The sequence below is a fragment of the Sapajus apella genome, unplaced genomic scaffold (assembly GCF_009761245.1).
Source record: "Sapajus apella isolate SASKATOON/1434 unplaced genomic scaffold, GSC_monkey_1.0 scaffold34, whole genome shotgun sequence".
NCBI lineage: Eukaryota > Metazoa > Chordata > Mammalia > Primates > Cebidae > Sapajus > Sapajus apella.
Genome location: NW_022436974.1, coordinates 13,465,427 through 13,483,353, shown reverse-complemented (window position 1 = coordinate 13,483,353; position 17,927 = coordinate 13,465,427). Strand labels below are relative to the sequence as shown.

General features: G+C 38.0%; 1 protein-coding gene across 1 annotated transcript in view; it reads right to left on the bottom strand.

The window, feature by feature from the left end:
- Positions 1-2,262: 2,262 nt before the first annotated feature.
- RAB38 (RAB38, member RAS oncogene family) overlaps positions 2,263-17,927 on the bottom strand; it is a 62,130-nt gene continuing 46,465 nt past the window's right edge. Inside the window, exon 3 of the mRNA XM_032295825.1 lies at positions 2,263-3,247. Coding sequence (XP_032151716.1) covers positions 3,095-3,247 — 153 coding nt within the window. The 3' untranslated portion in view covers positions 2,263-3,094. The remainder of the gene's footprint in view (positions 3,248-17,927) is intronic.

Genomic DNA, 17,927 nt, shown 5'->3' with positions numbered 1-17,927 from the left:
GGCAGGTTCTCCAGCCTTTCAAAATAAGTATATTCTAACATTCCCAATTCTATGAGATCATGGATCTCTTCTCCAGTATTTTGCCAAAGTAGTTCTGGCATGTCTACACCATTTATTTCAGGCTGGTATCATTTTTAAGCTTCAAGGAACCAAGCCATTCTAATAGCATATCAGGATCAACACCAGGTAGACTTGCTAGAATGTTAAAAAATTAACTCATGAAAACATTCCCTCATATAAATATAGTATCTACTATCTGGCCTTATCTCCATGATCCACTATCTCAGTATCTCAAGACCAATTCTTTGGAATGTTCTCTATTGCTCCTAATATTTACTAGCCAGATTCTGTAGTTCATCTGATGAATAATTCATTTCATCCTGCAACACAGATCATCCTTTTCCACTCAAATCATGCTGAGACTTAGCCATAGCTATTTGTCCAGAAGCAATGAGGGGAAGTGGGGGCAGAACTTACTATGGGCAACCCTCACCTTAAAACTTCCTACTGAGGTGGGGCTTTTATGTAGCAATTAACTGTTCTCCCACTGAAAAGAGTAAAAGCCCTCTTTTTCTAGGTCAGAGTTTCAGAAGAATTTGTGGGTTCAAAACTCTTAGGGATATGTACCCACATATCTCATCCTTTATCTCAGAATCCTGCTACTTTCCTATGAGGGTCTTGACTTTAGTAGAGAAAACTTGGTAGCTCTGTCAACTTGGTATCTTTTACAACTCTGCGTCTCTTAAAATCAAATCTTTGGCATAATTTTCAGCACAGTCTATCTCGTAGCTGAAGGAAATGAGAGTCATTGTGATTGTTGCTTGGAGCTGTTTAGTTTTCACATCGCATCCAAATTAAACGTTGGTTGATCTGAGCCCATGTTTTTAATGCAGCCTTCCTATGGCCATTAACTCCACAACCTCATATCTTTCAAACACACAAGTAACTGCATTTCCCTCCATCTATATTCTATCTACCTGATGACAACCTTTGTAAGTATGGCACTACACCTTGCCAGAGATTAGCTCTACTCCATTTTCCACCAGCAAGAGTCCCTGCTATCACCTGAAAGGTGAATGATTCAATTCAGAAAGCTGATACTAAGGATCTGTTTTGAAGGTCCATCTCTGTGCCAAATAATTTAGGTTGGGCTACCTCATAAGGAGACCCCAAGGATTTCTGTGAAAGTAGTTTATTTAGGAAGTGAAGCCAAGAAGCACCAGTAGAGGAAAATGGAGAAGTGAGGGAAGGAAAAGAAGTCAATAAATAGTGAGTCAACTGAGAAGGATACCTGTGGGAACCAGGAGCTTAATCCCACTAGGGACCTCTGAGAGACTGCACAGAGCATGTCTTGGAATTGTCCTTCCTGAGAGACAAGGAAGCTAGGGTATTTATTCCCCAATCCTTGCTAGCAGTACTTCAGAGCTTCTCCTAGAGACATGAACTTCCTGGTACTTCTGGGATGCCATCCTGCCTCATGGGAAAACTGCTCCCAAGGCCAGAGACTGCCCTCGGGGAAAGGATCACAAACATTTACAAGAGGATGCCACAAGGTCGGTGCTTAAGGAAACACTGAATGTCACAAGAATATGGGTAGGACATCAAAACACATCCTTTACAAAACATATGACTCTTGCACTGGGCGCAGTGGCTCACGCCTGTAATCCCAGCACTTTGAGAAGCCTAGGTAGGCAGATCACGAAGTCAAGAGATTGAGACCATCTTGGACAACAGGGTGAAACCCCATCTCTACTAAAAATACAAAAATTAGCAGGGCATGGTGGCAGGTGCCTGTAGTCCCAGCTACTTGGGAGGCTGAGGCAGGATAACTGCTTGAACACAGGAGGCGGAGGTTTCAGTCAGCCGAGATCATGCCACTGCACTCCAGCCTGGGTAACAGAGCAAGACTCCATCTCAAAAAACAAACAAACAAAAAAAATGACTCCTGTCAGTGTATTACAAAAATTGATATAAAATAATGACATTAAAAAATAATAGCTACCTGCATATATCAGCACCACAGCCATTATGTAAAGTAAGGTGTCACAATGCACGTTTTGTTGTTTCTTTTTATGTTGATTAATCTGGCACCTTTTTTGATCAGAATGTATGAGGACATATTCCTCTGATTAACCAAAAGAAATGTATATACACTGTATACTCTCTGGCCTATATGTGAATATGAACAGTAAATGCAGATGGCATAGACACATCCCAGTTTTAATAGTGCCCAGCAGTTTATTTAAGCATACATTTCTGATCTCCTTCTTTAAATAAGATTTTAGAAATGGATCTTGAGAACCTTGTTTACTTTGTCAAAAAAAAAAATACCCTTCACAATAGTAAGAAACTTAAAGCACTTTCATAAATAGGGAAACAGCAACTTTTAATGTTTTATTGTTCGCTTGTGAAATATATATATATATATATATATATAATATATATATATTACATGTATAGAAGAACCCCACATCTGAGTCAGAGAAAGCTAACAGCAAGGCACATACGAAGGCATGTGTTTTCATACAATTTTCATTAAGCGAACATTCAGGTCATAGCAAGTGACAGTTAAGACAAGGAACATAGAGCACACCTGTGTTCATGACTCCAAGGCAACTCTTAGGTCTGCCAAGAATGGAGGTCATCTTGGTACAAAATAACACATTTATTTAATAGGCCTGTCAGACCATCAGAAAATATATTGAAATCTGGACAAAGACACCAGGGAAAGGCGAAAGCCAATGCTTAACTTGACAGCTAGTTTGCTCTTCTGCCCTTTCATTTTAAGACCTGAGGCCTTTGCTGATTAAAATAAGCAAATAACAGGGCTGACTGCAGCCCTGCAGAATTTTGGTCAGCTACATGACAGAAGTTTGTAACACGCTAAATACTTTTGAAAGCTTGTAAACACTGTGATGATGAGGAGGAAAGCATAAAGAGAACATTTGCTAATTCTCTCTCATTGAAAAGGTAGAGGCATAGATCTCTGGCTTGCCACATGTGGTTTCTCTATCCTGACGTTTACTCAAAAAGTTACAGGCACAATTCATGGGATGATGATGTCATTCCTATCAGACACCAGAAAAGGCGCCTACTAGGATTTGGCACAGCCAGAGCAGCTGGCAACCTTGGCTGATGTGAGATGAGGCTTCACGACGTCCGGCTCAATAGACTCCATTAGGTCACACTCATTTGCAAGTATGTGTTTCACCAGGCATCTGGAGGCTTCATCAATGTTTATATTTTCCTATGAGGGAAAAAATAAAACAGCTTTTCTTATTCAGTACTCTGAAATAATGCTAGAGCAGAGACTTATATGTGATAATTCACTTAAATATTGCCTCCTATATGTGACATGTACATCTCCTCCTGTTCCCCTCACTCTTACTTGTTCCTTCAAAGAACTTTACTTTTTGGTTCCTCACAAAAGAAGTATTTATTTATTTTGCTGTGTCATATAAGAGGAATAGGGTTTGGTGAATTTATTTAGTAGGTTAAATTTCAGTTAGAAGGCAATTTTCTTACTTTCACATTGTCACGTACTCAAACGATAATATTGTTGAAGAAACATAAGCCTTTAATCTGACTTAGATGTATAATTGCCTTCTGCTACATACTATTTTTGTGACCTTGATTTAAAATAAGAATGACAAGACATCTTTTATTGCATTCCTTAATGGTTTCACAAATATTTTTGGGTCTCTGTCCTCCAGTTAAATGGGGAAGAGTGCTCTGTTCTGACCACTTTGAACTTAGGCGTGGACAAGTGACTTTCTGGCCATCAAAATGTGATAAGTAATGTGTGTCACTTTCATACAGAAGCAATAAGAGCCAGTACTCAATTTCCCATGTTTTTTCTCTCTGTGTCTTCTTGTGCAAGCACAGCAATGCAAACTCTTTCGGGTAAGGTCTGTGAGTGAGAATCAAGGAGAGGTAAGTATCCTAACCAGCCCATGCTGTGTCATGTGCATGAGAATGATGACCTTGTTATTTTAACCTGCCAAAATTTGGGGGTTTTACCCCAAATAAACCCTGAAATTACCTAGACATTCCAGATGGATATAACTTTTCAAAGAAAAAAGTAAAATTGGAAATATAAGTTTAGTTTCAAAAACTAAACTTGAATTTGGAAAACATATGGAACAAGCATTTGAATCTAAAATATATCAGTAGTATAAGTAAAAATGATTTTTTTTCCTGCTGGTTAGGAACCTGAGAAATACAGAATATATGCTACCAGTGTACTAAAATAAATATCTTTGCTTAGTTTAAAAGTGGTTAAATGACGATCTCTAGTAAAGTTAAATTTGATTGTTTCTAATCACAATTTGTAGAACTTATCTGATATATTTCTTCATATTTAATGTAAAGAAACAAGACTTTCTCATTGTTAAACTGTTTTACTACAGAACCTTGTTGTCCAATCTGAAGTGGAAGTACTTATCCCTCAGTTTTGAAGGTATGTCAAAGTTGTTGATATATTTTGAGATCATCGAATGAAGTCATATTACTTGGAAAATATAAGAAGTAGTGTTGATTTCCAAATGGCATCCATGACTAATGACCTTAGTTGTAAATGTTCATTAGCAGGTTCTCCATCCTTCAAGCCTGACACTGAGTTGACCAGCTATGAAAGCTTAAGGTAACTTTGGAGTTGCAGACAAATAGCCTGATTATTTAACTGTAGAGAGCCTTAAAGAAAATGCTTCCTAGGGTTCCTAAATCCAAAACACAAGGTAAAGTCATGGTTGCCTTTTTGCTTATTAAATTATTGTTGTTGCTTTTTACCAGACCAGTCTTCATTTCTCTAAGCCTCCCTTTCCTCAACTGTAAAATGGTCTTCATGATAATACTTACCTAATAAAAATTTGCTTCCCTTGACAGAGTGTAGCAGACATTAGTGCTTTCACAGTGTGAACTTGCTAGGGACTTCAATAGTAAATAAGTAATCTTATTTAATCCTATTTAAAACCCTGTAAGATAAAAATTAGTTTTTTGTCCTTATGATTTGTTGCTATTGTTGGGGTAGGGTTGGGGATGGCATTTCTTCCTTCAGCTCAAGTATCTTCTTCACTCCATAGAATCTAGTCCTGAGAGAAGAGCAATACTTCTGCCCCATCGACTGTTGGGCAACTTCCTGCGCCTTAAAGTCATTGCCTGTGCTTAGCATGCCTTCTGCCACTCTTCTTCTTCCTAGTGTCATGTCCAAGGGTTACACTTGAGCTCCCTGCTCCCAGGCAACCAGTGACCTAGGCAAGGCCTTGCTCTTTGGAACAGACCCAGCTCAACACTTTTCTCTGGAGCCCTGCCACTTGCTATGTGACTGAGTGGAGGCCTGTCCAGTGAATGGTCCCCTACTCTCTCCCATTCAGGAAGGTAAAAATGGGTCACCTCGCCCAGCCTTCCAGGTCTTTGCCTTAAGGACCACCACATGTCATTAAAGAAGCCCTATTTGGATGGTTTTACGGTACTTGTCTGGCGACTCATAAGCCAATACTTTGATTCCCATTTGACTATTGCTTGTGTGTAGGAGAAGGAGGCAACAAAATTCTACCCCAAATACCAAACATGAGATATTGCCATATATGTTTATAGACAAGAAAGCTTATCTGTAAGGGGTTAAGAGGCTTCAGCAAGATCACACAGCAAGGAGGTTGGGAGGCCAGAGTTTATAGTGGGTCTTTCTGACATCAAAGCCCGACTTTTGCTAAGCTGCATTCCTTTTCCAGATTGTTCAAAAAATCAGGAACAATCACAAATAAAAGTTAGTTCTTTAGTGTTAGACCCAGTAAGTGTTAAATAGATGCTAGTTTCTTTCTCTTCCATACATTATAATAAAAACATATTTATATGACAGAAAAAAAAACATTTAAACATTAGAAAGGGCCCTTCTTCATATATGATGAAAGTTAGATTTGCCAGTAGTATTTTTTAAACCTCTACTCATATATTAACATGCCAGTTAAATAGGGTTTTCCTTCATTAATTGGCAAATTGGCAAAATCTACTAATGAGGAGAATTCAATGCTAGTATGGAAAAATCAAAGAAAATCCTTTATCATTATGAGAAGAAGAACTAAGATCTAAGCACAAATTAGTGGCAACTTAGCAGGGTCATTTTAGTAAAAGTATAAGATGATGCTGTTTAAATTGTGAGTTTTAACACACCAAGTAAAGTCTAGATGGTATTAGGCCTAGGAGAGCAGACCATGAAAGATGGGCTCTAGAGAAAGGAAACAGGCTTAGACTGCATATACGAAGAGTAGCAGTTCATGGTGACTGAGTCAGGTTCATTCATCCAATTAAGAGTATTTAGATTCCCACTAAGTACTAGGCATACACATATAAAGATGATACTCATTCCTGACTGAGCTTACCCACTAGCTGGGTTTATGTAAATAGCAAAAGCATAAAAAGGTTGGAAAGGGCACCTGGGTGCCAGATCCCTGTAGAGCCTTGAATACTAAATTTGCCAAGTAGAGCCATTGAGGGTTTTTGCAGGTGAAATGTCAATAACCACAATACTATAAAAGTCCATTACTAGACAAGAGTGTACCAATCCTCAGCACTTTAGCAACCTATCAGTAAGTATTTAGTGAATACCTATCATATGTACCAAGGTGCTGGCTGTTGTGGGGTACCTATTTCACATTAGAAATTCTAAGAGAAAGCGAGAAGGAACCACAAATGCTTTCCACTATATTTACCACAAGCACACTACAAAAAGACAAGGGGTATAGTGTTTAGATTACAGGCCTGGAGACAAACCCTCATCTCATTTCCCTGCGTTCTGGTTGGATGACCTCAGGAAAGTTATTTTAACCACTTCATACCTCAGTTTTCTCATCTGTAAGAGAATTAAAAATTTACTTCAGAACTGATTGTAGAACAGTGAAGGGCATACAGTATACACTCAATAAATGCTATCTGTATATTCCCCTCATATAATTTAATCATCAGAAGAATACAATGTGTGTTTTCCATTCCTTCATTTTGCAGTGGTGGATCCTGAGGTTCAGAAAGGGAAAGTGACTCACCCCAAGTCACCCCCTAGTAATTGGGATGGCCAGCTGTGAGCTCAGGGAGAATAATAAATACAGGTATTTACCATGTGTTATATCTATACTGCAAGATGTATACTGTTTAAAGCACAAACTTGAAGCCAAACCTTATCTCACCTCCCCCAAAATATTTCCCAGAATAAAAAAAGGAACAGAATGAGCAGAGCACCTGGTTCCAGCATGCAAGGCAGGAGCACGCAACTAGGTATCAGCAAAGCTGATTTTATCACTGGTATACTTCCAACCACGTCTGGTCTTTCTAACTTTCTATACACCATTGAGTTCACAGCCAAAGGGCCTATACTAGGAGAAGAAATAACAATATAAAACAATATAAAACCTCTCTCTCCCCCTTAACCCAAGGTCAGCATGGATAATCAGATCCTGCCTGACAGAACCGCAGGTTCAGACCCTTTGGGTAATTAGATTGTAATATAATTGATTGAGTTACTTGGCATCCAAATAGACACAGTCAGGCCCACATTTTCTGGGTGATTGTAGAGACACAGAGTTGGTGGCTCAAGTGAAAAACACTACATGGAAATTTTTATTTGCATTTATTATAGGGAGTAGTCACAACATCTCCAGGAGCATCTATTGCTGAAAGGAAATGTATATACTCTGTGACTTCCAGGACATGTACGTTAGGACTGAATCTCACTGCGATTTATTTCTATATCTGCAGTATGACAAGATGGTGTATTGTGCTGAATGCTTTAAGGTGATGTATGTTCTTTTTAATGCCACTGCTCAGAATCTTTTGTTTATACTGATAAGCAAGTCTCAGAAACACGCTTAAAATTCCTAACAAAGAATTTTTCTAAAAACAAATGGAGTTAATTAAGCAGGTGCTTTATTTATGAAATAATGCTCACATTCAATATTCACAAACATCTATGGACAGTTAATAGTCATATTTTAAAGGTAAGGGAGCTAGGAAAAAGCTTAAGTCACTTATCCAGAGCATAACGTAATCTTAGCCAATCTGTCATTTCAACCAAGACTATCCCAATCCCAGTTCCCATCCTACTCCCAACACATAACATTACAATGTCTCCCAGAATTAAAATAGATTCTAGAACATTATTTATAAATTATACCTTCTCGATTCTAGCTGTATATTCATATCCCTTATAGCGTTAAAACAAATATGCTACCAGGTCCCTCCTTCCAGACATTAATCTAATTGGTTTGACATGGGGCCCCAGCATGAGCATTAAAAAAAACAAAAATCCGTTAGATACTGTGATGAGACCCATACTCCTAACCACTGCCTCACACAATATGTCCATGTAACAAATCTACACATGTACCCCTGTATCTAAAAGTTGAAATTAAAACAAAATTTAATTTAAAAAAAAAAGCTATTCATAACTTTTTAAAAAGATTCTCAGCTTAAAATGTGCAGCCAATTGTGAGACATGCTCATATAATTAAGAATGTCTTTAAAGACACTGTTCTTTTTATTCCAATTGTGAACTTTGGAAACATAATTTAATATTATCATTCTAAACCACAGTGATTCTGATCTTTCGGTGGAGGAAGGCACACACAACTAATCATCAGAGGTCCTGGGTACTTGTCAGTTTTTTAATTAGCTTTTCACAACATCTGTCTTGTGGCAAAGTATTTAATCTTTGACCCCCAGCCCCAGAGAGCCAAAAGATAAAAAAATCTAGCAGAAAATGTTTACATCTGCCTAGTTAGAAGCTGGCAAAAATGCATCCTCCCATAATCTTTCCAAATACATCAACCTCAAACAAAACACCAACTGTACCCGAGACTCCAAGGTTAGGGCACTAAATTCCTCAGCCCTATGAAATTTTAATTAGAGCAGGCGGCCTGCTGGATAACACCACTGTAAAAAAGCATTACACAAAATGGGTTTAAAAATCCTTTCTCTAAGAAGAATTAGCACTTGTTTATTGGGCACATAAGTGGCAAAGATTTTGCTAGCTTTCTATTCATCTTCATTAATACCTAACACAGGTGCTAGTGGACACCTATATTTTTGTCTATTAAGCACTTCTGTCCTCCCTCATACCCTATATCAACCTCCTATTCCTTTGGGTACATGCTTTCCCCCACTGCAATCATAAGCTTGTACCGGGGCTCCCCAAAACTGACCTTATGTTTCAGACATTATTCTCAGAATGTGGCATTTCACTTAATCACCGCAATAACAATGAGGTGGGAGCTACTGCCCTCCTTTAACAGATGACGAAAGTGAAGCTCAGACAAGCTAAATGATGTGTGCAAGGTCTCAGGGATTGCAAGGGTCAGAACCTGGCGTCTGTATTTTCTCTTTATCTTCTCCTTGCTGTCTTCTTAGAGTCTGTGGCCTACATTTTCTTAGCGCCCAAGCCAATGTCTATTTGAATCCAAAGTCCACAGTTTTGCCCTTTGTCATGGTATCTCCATGAAGAGAAGGTATACATGGTGAGTGTGACACAGAGAAACCGGGTCTCAATGATGCACTACTGTATGAAAGTTACCAGAGTTTGCTCTAACAGGCATTGCGAAGGACAGATTGAGCCACACGGTCACTTATTTTAACACAGGACAGAATCACGTTGTGAGCATGGAGAAACAGGTTATAGAAAAGAGAAGAGTTCACAAAGGCAGCTCCAAAGATTGTGTCTCTCTGAAAACGCCTCCCTTATCCCCACCATGGCCTTACCTCAGCCTCTGTCCTTTATTCTTTAGATGTCAAAGTATATTTCAAATCTTCCTTGACTCCTTTCTGTACCCCTAGGGCCTTAAACCTTCTAGGTCTCCCTGCTCATGTACCTAGAGATCTCCCTCCCACCACCCTAGCCACCTCTGGTGCTCTGTTTCTGGCATGAAGCATCCCCAAGCTCAGAGAATCAGCAAATATTAAGGAGGAAGGGAACTTAGGTATCACTAATTCACCCTGCTTTCTTTGACACATCAAGAAATTGGGGCAAAGAGAGGGAAAGTGATCTGCCTAGCGTCACACAGGCTACTGAACCTCACAGGGAACATGTACCTCTCCTCCTAGCTCAGGCTGCCTGCATCCCTCCTTGTTTTTGGAAATATCTCTTCTAAGTAGCCTTCTCTTAGCACCATGGAACATTATCTTTTGCGTTACCTGGTACTTCGTACCCACCTCCATTGACACCACTACATCCGAACTGCCTGTTGTCTGTGTCCTTAGAGACAAGGATTATCTCTTATAATATTTGTGTTCCTAGATCCCAGCACAATGCCAAATGCTTACGAGGTGTCTAAACAATATTACCAAAAATAGCTGATGTTTATGCATAACTTATTATAAGCCTGGTAGATGTAAGTGTTTTACTGGTACTAAGTTTCGTACTCACAAAAATCCAGGTGAGGAAACTGAGCTACAGAGAGAGTAAACAACTTTTCCTAGGGTCACACACCCAGCAAGTCAAACTTTTGGTAGTTGGTTTTGCAGCCCTTGTTCAGACACTCATAATATGATCCTGACAGTTCCACAACTGTCTAATAGCAAAGCCCGACTCAAGAAGAGAGCCCCTGCACTTAACCCACTGCTCCTTACAAATGTTTGTTGGAGGAATGAGGACCCAGGTTTTCTAAGTTTTTGGCTACTGCTTCTTTCTAAATTGCAAAAGCTATGAAAAAACAGTTCACAATGTGTTACATGTGGCCCACAGTTATTAATTGATCAATTTACAGTTATTTGTAATGTGTAAATGTCTTTAAATGTGCATTTCTGTTAAATTCCTGGCCCCTGAAAATAATCTGGATTCAACATCTTTGATTTTTCTGCACCAGACCCCATAACTTTAATACTGGGCAGACACAGTGCCTGGGTCTTTTTGATATTTCCTATTCCTGAGATACATTTTCCAAATCCAATATATAATGTATGACTTACCACTAATGGACATTAAGAACCAGGAGGTTCATAGATATTGCCTATATCAACAATTTGTTTTTAATTCAATAAGTGTTTAATTGTTGTCACTGTGAGTCTTTTACTGAAACAGTGCTAGAGTACCCAATAATCAGTCTTGAAAAGAAAGAATAAAGATAAGCATAAAGACTATTGTTTAGCCAGACTTAACAAGCCCCATTCATGAAAAACAGCAGCCTTTAGTTAAAATACTTTCTCATTAATCAGCTTAAAAAGATAAATGGCCCACCAGACACAAAATATTAATTGTAATGATTGCTAACAATTATTGAATACTTATTATTGAACATTTTGGCACTACGCCATGTGTGTTACATACATAATCTCATTTAACCCTTACTATACCCTTAGAGGTGAATAAACTATTAAGCCTATTTTACAGATGAGGAGACTGAGACACATATAGGATAAACTACTTAGCCACAGTATTTTGCTGGACTTATTCAATTCAAGGTGTTATTTGTTGAGTACTATCAATGGTAGAAATGGCAGAAATTATGCGTTTCACAATTTACTTTTATGATAATTTACTGCTTTTATTCTGGCACCCTGTGTGGCAAGGCTGAGGACTGAGACTGGAAGACTGTTGTACCAGGAAACAGCAGGATAAAATGGAAAAAGAAAGCATGTAGGAGTCAAGCTTTAAAACTTGGTTTTGCCACTTATCGTTAAGCGAAGGACAAGTGAAAAGCCTCAGCCTCTGCTCTTTAATTTAAAAATGAGGCCAATCATCCATATATTTCATGAGATCTTATTAGAGTTAAATGACAAACACAGATGACACACCTAAACATTACATAGATGGTCCTCCAATAAATACAATCTCCTGTCTCCTTCCTTCAGGTTATTCTTCAGTGATCACCTCCTATGGGAAATCTTCCCTGACTCCCACAGGCTGAGCAGGAATCCCTCTATTCTGGCACTTATCACGGCTCAATATGTAATGCTTTGCGTATCCTCCACTGGACTGGGAGCTTTCAGGAGCTTCACTGCCCCATCCTGGTGTCTAGCACAGTGCCTGAAAACAGCAGGCACCCAGAAGACATACAGACCAAGTGAATGACTGACTGAATACATGGATGAACAAGTACTTTCGAAGAGTGATTAAGTTCAGCTTCCACTGAAGATAATTGTAGATGTGGGTGATTTCTGCAGAAAGTAACAAAGAAAGCATGTTCACAAGAAATTTTACTTTACAGGTCCAACTGCCTGTGCTTATTTTGCTTTCCAGTTATTATCTGACACCATTCTTTTTAGTAGAAATGAAAAGAAGACTGAATGAATCAGTTTATAAAAGTTGAGCTGAATTAACGTAGGCTTTGCAGTAAAGCAGACACAGGTTGGAGTCTTGATTTTGTTCTTTTAAAAAGAATTCTTTTTAAAGTTAGGAAGATGCCCTAAAAGTGATTTCAGGCAACGTCTGCTATTTAATAATTAAATGTACTTAGGCAAAATATTTAATTTTCTTTGGTCTTACCTATAAGGCAGAGATAATACCCATCTGGCAGAATTATGAAGCTCAGAAATATTTTACTAGGGGCAAAAGTAGAAGTTGAGTAATATTTTTTTATGACTATATAGTACATATAATTATTTTAACATCATCTTCCTCTCTTAAGAACTGTCATGGCTGAGAGCCAATTCTAGCTTAACAAATTCATTTCTCTCTCACACTAGAGAGTTATTTTTCTTATATATGATTCTTATGTTCTATCCCTTAACTCTTACAGTAGAGAGTTTTGATGCTCTTGCTTCTTCTGATAGCATAAAATGAAATTATTCTTGCCAGCATTGTTAGAATAATGTTAGCTTGGGTGAAAACAAATAAGGACAAGAACTATGTGTAAAAATAAATGTGTTGATAAAGCTAATGAAATTAATATTTTAATCACTTTTTGTATGTAGAGTGTCAATGATACTAGCTAACTACCAAAATGCTATTCTCACCCACAGAACCTATCTACCCAACCCTTGCAAATTCCTAATGTGTAACTACTAAATTCCACAGTCAGATAACAACTCATTCGTAGCCTGGGCAACCTCCCTGAGGCAGCACTTAGCATATGACACATAATTTTCTACTTTCAGATATGGAATAAAACATTATTTTTCCTCATTCCACAAACTTGTAATTGAAAATAAAAAAGAGGAGATACATCAATTTGACGTTCTTCTTCAGTACTTGAAATATCTTGTAACTAGATAAAATGATTTATTATTCAGCAAACAATCATGGAGCACTTTCTGTGGACCAGCACTATCCATCAAAGGCCTTATACTTTTTGCTTTGATTTGCAGTGCAGTCAGTCATGTTATTGTCTTGTTAGTCCAGGACTCTTCAACTTCTGCATAGAGATGATGATGGACATGACATGCTCTCTTCTCACAGTCACTGTAAGATTTTACCCCAGTTCATGTCCTGTGTAGGCTCCTCTCTGATTACATGCTTCTAGGTTCTTCGCATTGCAATCATCCTCCATATTCCTTCCAGATTGTTTCTTAACTACTCCAATTAAAGTATAGCTATACTCATATGTCATCCAAAAAATACTTTCTTTGCTCACATTGCCTACTCATAAGTCCAGACCGCAAAACTGGTGGCCGACCAACATGGCTACAACTGAACTCTCCTGTTTCATCTCTACCGACGTCCCTTACTTAGCTAGATTCCAAATGAACTGGACCATAAACCCCTCCCTCAATGTGTTCTTTGCTTGAGTTAGTCTTATTCTCATCTCTGTCATAGATCCCCTGCCCCTCCAGAACAAACATAACTTTTTTTGAAAGTATTTAGCTGCTAACCTCTAACTGATTCCCATTCTGCTTTGAACTTTTGGATAAAGTTCAGGTATATCCTCTAGCTTCAGAATTTTCTGGTATCTTGAATTTTTATTATTTGTCTCTATTTATTTAATGTGAAGGGAAAAAGTGTCATAGAAAGACTCAGAACTATTCCAGCTCTGTCAACTGCCACTTGTGTAACCTCCAGGAAGTCACCGTTAATAACCTCTCTCTCAGCCTCAGTTTCTTTACCTATAATCTATGATGAAAATAATGCCAACTTCATAATGTTATTGAGGATGTGTATAAAGTGAGAGGAGATACATGAAAGAACTTAGCAATAGGCATGCAATAAGCACTGAAAAGAAAACACTTGGAAAACAATATAACACTGCCCAAATATTGTTAAGTCATATATGAGACTGTTGGGGGGCAAACAAACTTTTTCTTCAGAGTAAGATGTTTCAAAGCATGTTCTGAGGTTCCATAGGATGATATGTGGAAAAAGGCATCATATGGTTAAATGATTTTAGATGTTAAGTTAAAAATAATTCAAAAGTGCTTCTTATTCATAGGGTTTCTCAGAGTCTTTTAGAAGATCACGGAATGTGCCATGTGTTCAACCTCTCTATATTGAACAGAAAAGCAGTTTCTCATTCTGGGTTGGAAGGCATGAGAGGAACTGAAGTGACTTAAAAGGACTGGGACCAGAGGGGAAAGATGTGTATCAATCATGTGTAAATGGGAAAAAGGCAGATTCAAGTTGGGATGGGAGGACAGGCTTTCTCTTTCTCCCTCCCATCTCAAAGAAGGGAACGATTGTACAGTAGTCATAAACTTACCTGACTACAGAACTCTTATCTAACGCTGTATCTCAGAGGGCTAGTGTTCCTCTTCACACAGTTTAGCAACCACTAATCTGGAAATAGTGGTGGTATATGTGGGAGTGGTTGTGGGTAGAGGGGTTTGTGGATAAAGACATTCATTAACCTATTTTGTATTACCCTGTGTGTTTTTTATACCCTCACCTACTTAGTCCTACCCCCATTTTTACCTTTCTCTATTTTTCCTGAGACTAGCCCAAAATGAAATACAGGTGTTTTTGAAAATATGCTTTTAACAGAGTAGATGATATAATGCAAAGTTGGAAACAATTGATCTGATTGGTTATGAAAGGAATTATGCTCTCTGATAGACCAATGTTCCCCAATCCAGAACCCCAGCTAGGTTGGCTGCATCTCCTAGGTGGTTCCTAACCAACCCTTATGGTATCTATTGTCACATACATGTACAATTACTTTTTAAAATTTACTTTCTCTGTAGATAATAAAGTTCTTGAGAGCAGAAGTGACACACACTTGGAGTGTCTATCTTGCCAGCAGCTATCAAAGAGCCTGTTGGCATGTACTGCTCAAACATAATTTATGAAAGAACTGTTCTGTAAAAGGGAAAGAAAAATAAGCTGATTCCAATTTAAAATGAATGAAAGAAATTGTGACTTCTCTATGCCGATATCCATTACACTGAATCCCTTTATACTTAGGACAGCTTAAGACAGGTAATTAGGAGACTTGAGTCTTCACCTTGATGTTGCTACAAACTATCTTGGTCACTATAGGCAGATCACGCCCTCTCTCTGGGATCAGTTTCACCAGCTGTGAAGGGAGATCATTTATATGCTCCCTTTTCCCAAACAGAATTGAAGGTGACCCTTGAGACATCTCAAGCTCTTGAGTAATGTAGTTAAACTTGTGGGAGAGCTGAGAATAATGCTTCCTTAATGGGAACGATTTCTCAAATTGAGAGTTTAAATATAAGGCATTTGTTAAGCAATCATTATCTACAGCAACTGCACTCTAACAACTTGATTAGCCATAAGTTATTGGTTGCAAAAATCAGAAACCCATTGAATCTTCTAGGCCATTTTGAGGGTAGCTCCTGGGAGTGACAAAATTGCTGAAAGACTCAGGCTATTCTAGGAACTTTAGAAAATAGAATCAGTCTCTCAAATACCATCAGGTCAGCTTACTTTTTTTCTTCTGTCCTCAGGTTTTTGCAAATAAAGAAGCTCAGAGCTTCTGGGTTCATATGCTTATAGTTTTGCCACTAAAGGGAAAAGGCTTCCTACCCTCAACCTCTGCTAGAGAAATCCTGAGGAAGGACTTGATGACTGTAGCTTCAGGCACATGTTCACATTCAAGACTAGAACAACTCCAAGTCCCAGAAACAGTGGTACCACAAGTGGACACACCTGGGTAATGTGGACACTATTGGTCAGTTACAGTGACTTGAGAGACACAGTATGTAGGAGTGGCAACTTGTACTGGGACAACTTGTAGCAGGAGAGGAAGAGGAATGGTTGGGAGGGGGGACTCAAATCTGGCATGGCTCAATGATTTTGAATCTGGAAAACCTCAGTTGTATTTGCTGTATCACTACATGGACAGTTGTACATCTATACCAATGCAGATGTATGCATTTACATTTTAGGTAGATATAAGCAATGTGTAATTTTAAAAAGAAATAAAAAATACTTTTCCATAAAGTTACACATTATCAAATAGATAAAATCTAGTGGCATCTGAGTACCTTATCACATACAGAATAAGCGGCATCTGAGTACCTTAACATATACAGAATAACACACACAGTGTAATAGCCTCAATTGTAGGCTATTATACTGGAGATGCAAGAAAGCAAGGTGAGGAAAGTAAAGTTGAAACATAAATGACCCGAAGAAAGGCACCCCTCATCGGAAATGTATAAAGTAGTTGCTCAATAAATTTGAGAGAAAAATAAATAAATAAAATAAAATAAAATATATTTCTTATCGTTTAAGAACTGGTAAGGTGTGGTGGCTCACACTTGTCATCCCAGCACTTTGGGAGGCTGAAGTGGGCGGATCACTTGAGGTCAGGAGTTCCAACATGTTAAAACCCTGTCTCTACGAAAAATTTAAAAATTAGCTGGGCATGGTGGCATGTACCTGTCATCTCAGCTACTCAGGAGGCTGAGACATGAGAATCACTTGAACCCAGGAGGCGGAGGTTACAGTGAGCTGAGATCACACCACTGCACTCCAGCCTAAACAACAAAGCAACAATCTACCTCGGGGGGAAAAAAAAAAAAAAAAGGAACTCCCTCAGTTTCAATCTTTTTATTTATTTATTTTTTAATTTATTTATTTTTTTGTATTGCATTTCAGGTTTTGGGGTACATGTGAAGAATATGCAAGATTGTTGCATAGGTACACACATGGCAGTGTGATTTGCTGCCTTCCTCCCCTTCACCTATATCTGGCATTTCTCCCCATGCTATCTCTCTCCACCTCTCCGTGGTTGTTTTTACGGAATTCTGATTCAAATAGATTCAAAAGGACAATACCTTTGCCAGAGAAAAGATGTTTTTGCTTGAACTGTGAACTTTAAAAATGTTAATTTTGTTGCTAAGAACCACTTATGATTTATTACATGCTTTCTTGCATTCTAAAACATTATTCAAAAGATAATATGGCTTTTGTTACAGATCCTGGGTGCCTTTTATTTTTTCTCTTTTGCCTTTAGTTGTTATGTATATGTAATTATAGCTCTATAATTAATGAGCCAATCTTATAGGCTGACATTTTAAGGACAAATATGGCTTAAAATGAATAAGACGAAGTTCTTTTTTAATACACAAATACACACCTATTTCTTATATAATGAACAGAACAAAAATGTTATCAGTTAAATGAATTTGTGGTTTGATTATAAATAATTTTAATCTTATATTTTATAATTGTGACCATTTTCTAAGTTCCCTATAAAGTGCATACACTATTTTAATATTCATATTCAAAGGTGTGGAACAAAGAAAGTAACAGTGATAAATTTTGAACCAAGAATAGTGTAGGAAGTTCTAATATCTTTATTTTACCTTTGAAGTTCAGGAAATAGGAAGGGAGCAGCACATTTGGAAATATTCCCCAAACTGAAAAATAAAAATACCTAAGAATGAATGGAAAACTAACTAGGTTATTCTTACAGATGGGAAACAGTCCACAAAATTGTGTCTAGAAAAAAAAAAAAAAAGACAGGAAGCTCAGAAACAGAAATTCTAACTATATAGTCATGAGTAATCCAACGAAGAAGAAAAAGGAAACCCATCTAAAAGAAGCTAGT